This window comes from Rhagoletis pomonella, unplaced genomic scaffold (genome assembly GCF_013731165.1).
Source record: "Rhagoletis pomonella isolate Grant_MI unplaced genomic scaffold, Rhpom_1.0 Rhpom_scaffold_00003, whole genome shotgun sequence".
NCBI lineage: Eukaryota > Metazoa > Arthropoda > Insecta > Diptera > Tephritidae > Rhagoletis > Rhagoletis pomonella.
In genome coordinates this window covers 38,982,309-38,987,255 of record NW_023458557.1, presented here as the reverse complement: position 1 = coordinate 38,987,255, position 4,947 = coordinate 38,982,309, and the positions used below count along the sequence as shown (strand labels likewise).

The 4,947-nt window shown below is 33.7% G+C and overlaps 1 protein-coding gene across 3 annotated transcripts; it reads left to right on the top strand.

Moving 5' to 3' along the window:
* The first annotated feature begins 16 nt into the window (after nt 1-16).
* On the top strand, nt 17-3,793 carry LOC118735202 (protein ANTAGONIST OF LIKE HETEROCHROMATIN PROTEIN 1-like). Of its 3 annotated transcripts, XM_036464850.1 has the most exons (6): nt 17-406; nt 474-873; nt 934-1,036; nt 1,104-1,642; nt 3,391-3,534; nt 3,601-3,793. In XM_036464850.1, exons 1-6 carry the CDS (start codon nt 203-205, stop codon nt 3,687-3,689), a joined length of 1,479 nt encoding a protein of 492 aa, XP_036320743.1. In that variant the 5' UTR covers nt 17-202; the 3' UTR covers nt 3,690-3,793. The 3 variants fall into 3 exon arrangements, with proteins under 3 accessions (XP_036320743.1, XP_036320742.1, XP_036320741.1); XM_036464849.1 differs by having other exon boundaries at nt 1,104-1,612; nt 3,391-3,793; XM_036464848.1 differs by having other exon boundaries at nt 3,391-3,793.
* Nucleotides 3,794-4,947: the final 1,154 nt, after the last annotated feature.

Here is a 4,947-nt window from a genome sequence, read left to right as displayed (position 1 = left end):
ATCACGTAATTCGCCATACAAAATTTTGAGAGCGAATCACTTCATTCCTAGGTGATTCAGATCCAATCACCATACGAATCATGAAAAAATCGTTGTCTTCTCTAATTTTTATCGGAAATTTATCGAAAACAGATGTCAAAACACAGACAGCTGCCAAAACAAAGCATGAAAAATAAATAAAGAATAAACAATTAAAGATAAAATGGATGCAAAAGTTCAAATGGTGAAGAAAATAATTATGTCGAGGAGGTTGTTGGCCACAACTAGGGTGAGTGAAGAGGCAAAAGTATGTTCCGCAGTATTACGGCATCTCCAGGATAAGCATTTGCTGCTTTTGGAGGAATTGGATCTTTTGTATGCTTTGAACGAATCACTTGGCTCCGAAAGAAGATTAATTTGGAAAAAAGTAAGTATTTGTAAAAACTGGATGTGCTTGAACCAATTTTTATGGATAAGTGTTTATATTTTTGTAGGAACGAACTCAATCCTTCTTTGAGAAAGATTGTCAGAAAGGAGATGAAGTTTTTTTTAAAAACAACTTCAGAATTAGCCGACAACTTTTTTATAAATTATGCGAACTACTGCCAGATCTGCGAAAAAGTGATACAAATATGCGAGAAGCGATACCATTGGAAAAACGAGTTGCTATAGCTCTATATGCTCTAGGGTCATCTTCCGAGTATCGCACAATCGCAAATATGTTTGGCGTGGGAAAGGCAACCGTATGCAAAATATTATTGGATTTTTGCAATGAGGTCTGGAGAGTTTTGGCTCCAATATATTTAAAAAACTTTCCGTTGACAGAAGACAAAATTAAAGGCTTGGTGCAAGAGTTTGAAACATATGGATTTCCCCAATGTATGGGAGCACTTGGTAAGCACCTTTTTATGAAGTAAATATTGTTTTATTTTTACTAAATGAAATCGTTAATAGATGGATGTCATATTGAGATTCACCCACCCAAGGAAGACGCTACAGACTACCACAACTATAAGGGATGGTATTCAATCGTACTGCTAGCATTGGTGGACGCCAGGTAGAAGCACTGAAAGGCTTCAATAGTTCCTTTATTTATTTATTTATTTATTTATTGTTTTTTCCAGATGTCGTTTTATATATGTTAGCTCCGGCAGCCCAGGACGCTGCAACGATTCTCAAATTTTTCAGACATCTTCTCTAAAGCAACAATTGGATGAATGTGTCCTTTTAAGCGAATTGAAAAAAACTATTTCCGATGTTGATGTACCGGTTTTTATAATTGGGGACTCGGCATTTCGGTTAAGTGACAAGCTAATGAAGCCGTATCCGTTTCATATTTCACAAAGCCGCCAACAAAAGCTCTTCAACTACAGATTATCTAAATCTCGCAGAGTAGTAGAAAACGCATTTGGACACTTGAAGGCTCGTTTCAGGCGTATTGGCAAAGGAATAGATAATTCCATAAAAAATGCAAACGCCATAATATTATCGTGCTGCGTGCTTCACAATTTTTTAAACGAAAATAATGATAAAATAAATGAAAAGTGGATGCAAGCTTTACAAGTTGTGGAAGCAAACCGCGCGTATCCTGAATATGTAGCGGTACTAGCGGAACAACGAAACAATCCAGAAAGTATAAGAAACGCTATTTCTTCTTATTTGTGTAAGTTTACATTTATTTATTATAAATTTCATGTATTACACATTTTTCGCTATAAGTTAAAAATTAAAATCGTTCCTTCAGGGAAGCATACAAAAATAAACTTACGAAAATAAAAGTAATGTGTAGTTACTTACAAAATTGAGTATATGTTAATTTTTTTTTTTTAATATTTGTAATGCATTCTGTGTTAAATTTTACACTTATTTATTATAAGTTTCAAACTCAAACTACATATAGTCAGAGTTAAAAGCTAGCATACCCTTTGTTCTAATATAATATTCACAATGTTTTTCATGAAAAAATTTGTTCAAGCATTTTTTATCAAAATATAGTTCATTATATAACTAGAACCATGTAAATCAAAGTTTCTTACCTTATATTAAGTTCACAAAAATTCAACAAATACATATATTATAATTTTTTCAAACTTTCTAATCAGAATTTTTAGACTTTTTGGGTATGTAGTATTGTAGCCCATTAAATTTCAATTAAATAAAAGGCAAGTTCCCAAGTAGCTGAAAATTTCCGTTCATTTTAAATAATTTTATTGCTTACTATAACGTACACTCGCTCCATTATATCTGCGTACACCCTTGTTTTTTTAAACATTCACAATGTTTTGCAAGCTATAATTTTTTTGTTATTTTTTTACAAAAATATGGTTCATGCCTCAAACAAAACCATATAACTCAAAGCTACAAAGTGCATACAAAATTAAGAAAAAATTAATGAATTTTCATCGAAATTTTAAACTTTTACTCTGCTTTTTTAAGAAAATTTCTGGTATGCAATTTTTTATTATTATTAGTATTATAAAGTGGAAGTTTCAAATGGCTAGAAAATACCGTTGATTTTTAATAATTTTTTTTTGCTGACGGCTGTAGGAATTTTCTCCATACAAGGTAAGAGCGAATTTTTTTTTATATGGAAGAGAATGCCTAGCATGTCAACAAAAAAATTGTCAAAAAATCAACGGTATTTTCTAGCCACTTGAAACTTGCGCTTTATTGTACTAAAATTCAATGGGCTATAAAACTGCATACCAGAAATTTTCTTAAAAAAGCTGAGTAAAAAGTTTAAAATTTCGATGAAAATTCATTAAATATTTCTTAATTTTGTATGCACTTTGTAGCTTTGAGTTATATGGTTTTGTTTGAGGCATGAACCATATTTTTGTAAAAAAATAACAAAAAAATTATAGCTTGCAAAACATTGTGAATGTTTAAAAAAACAAGGGTGTACGCAGATATAATGGAGAGAGCGTACATGCAATATGTATTTTTGTATGGAAGGAAATACGCTATACGGTTTACGCAAAAATTATTTAAAATGAACGGAAATTTTCAGGCACTTGGAACCTGCACTTTCTTATTGCATACCTCAAAAGTTTTTAAAAATTCTGAAATCTTGAAAATTTTAACAAAAAATGATTGCAAAACTTTTTTCATCAAAAACACTTTGAATATTATAATAGAATAAGGTGTATACATATGTACTAACTTTTAACTCTGACTGTACTCTTCAATGTACTGTTTTCATTCCATTTTCTGAAACTTATGGCCTTTTCAGAAACTCTATTAGTGCCTTTTGCACCTCAGCTTCATTCTTCACATACGATTTTAAAATTTCTTTTTTCTCCTCTTCAATAGAAACAAACTTTTCCGACGTAGATTTTATATCTTTTTGAATTGTTTCAATATTCCTCTCCACCCTTTTGAATAAATTAGCTAATTCCTCTTTTCTTCTAGCTCTAGCGGAAGTCGATGGTGCCGGTGAATCTTCCGACATATTTGGCGATGGCAGCGGCGAAGCTATAGTTATGGGTGGTGATGGCACCGGCGAAATTACAGGTATGGATGGTGATGGCAGCGGAGAAGTTATAGGAATGGATGGTGATGGCAGCGGAGAAGTTATAGGAATGGATGGTGATGGCAGCGGCGAAGTTGCAGCAATTGATGGCGATGGCAGCGGTGAAGCAGAATACGCTGATGGTGAAGGCAATGGTGAACCCGGGATTGAACACAACGACTGGGAGTTTATGTCTTAAAAAATAAATATGTAAATAAATTTAATAAATTATGTATGCACGGTACCGGTAAATATTTATGAATAAATTATCTATATACATACTATTTACACTGTCGACCAACAGACCTTCTGTGTGATAACTTTTATATGGAGCCAATAAGGATTGCATTTCTTGAAAAAGATTCCAGGTCGAGGGTGAACCGCCTGTTGGTCCTACCTTTTGTTTCTCCTTTCTGTGGAAGATAAAAAATACAATAAAAAATTTAATATCAATTTGCGATTTGATTTTTATAATCATCCGTGGATTCGTGATAAGTTCTACGCAAAAATATTGTGGATTGCCTAGCCGGAGTTATATGTATATGTTCAATAGATGACAAATAAATATTGTGTAGCTTTGACAATAGAAGAGGGGCTTCCGGCCCCTCCGCTAACATGAAAAGGTGTTCTGCACAGAAAAATCTTTTAGCCGAGTTTATATTTCCGGTGTCAAAATGCTAATTTTAGAAAACGCTAATTTTTAGTTTGAATTGTGCTCTTTCTAGTGGGATGGATATAAAGGAAGACGCCGCCTCTCTTTCCGCACACTAACCCAAAAACAGTGGGCAAATAACTAAACATTTCCCTGAGCTACTTTGTAGTTCCTTAATCCAAAAAAAAAAGATATTTAGAACCACAACACAAATCATAAATATTTACCGGTACCGTGTCGTCAAGTTATGCATCTTGTTCTTAAGCTCCACCACTGAGTACACATATCCTTGTCTTTCCAAATCTTGCGCCATTTCCAAGAGTTTGTGGCTATTTTTCCGACAACCACGCAATTCTACAATCCTTTCGCTCCATACCTCTATAAGCGCCCTTTCGCTGACCTCTTCCCAATTACTGGCACCTTTTCTATTTACTGGAAGATTAAATCAATAAATCCACACAATTTTCAATTGTATAAAGTAAAATCTTACATTTTTTCTCCATCGTTGAAATTCACAGCAGTAAACAATAAATAAATGAAAGGAACAAGAACAAGAAACAGAGATGCCAAGTGAAACACGAATGTGTCGTGTAAACACGTTGATTCGCCGTTCGTAGTTGAGAGAGCGAAACACGTGATTCGCTTGTCGTGGAAACGCCGTTTTACGTTGCGAGATTCGTCTCGTTACTCGCATTTTATGTATATGTACCATCAACGAGAATCAATACAACACAACATATTGTGCGGTAACGAAACTGTTTTTCGTATCGATACTAAAGTGTGTTGCGTGTGTATGTACGTACAT

What these genes read in the sequence shown, in the direction of transcription:
- LOC118735202 (XM_036464848.1), top strand. Translation starts at nt 203, where the DNA reads ATGGATGCAAAAGTTCAAATGGTGAAGAAAATAATTATGTCGAGGAGG. An exon ending in GAAGATTAATTTGGAAAAAA is followed by an intron (nt 407 to 473) that starts GTAAGTATTTGT and finishes ATATTTTTGTAG; the next exon opens with GAACGAACTCAATCCTTCTT. An exon ending in CCAATGTATGGGAGCACTTG is followed by an intron (nt 874 to 933) that starts GTAAGCACCTTT and finishes AATCGTTAATAG; the next exon opens with ATGGATGTCATATTGAGATT.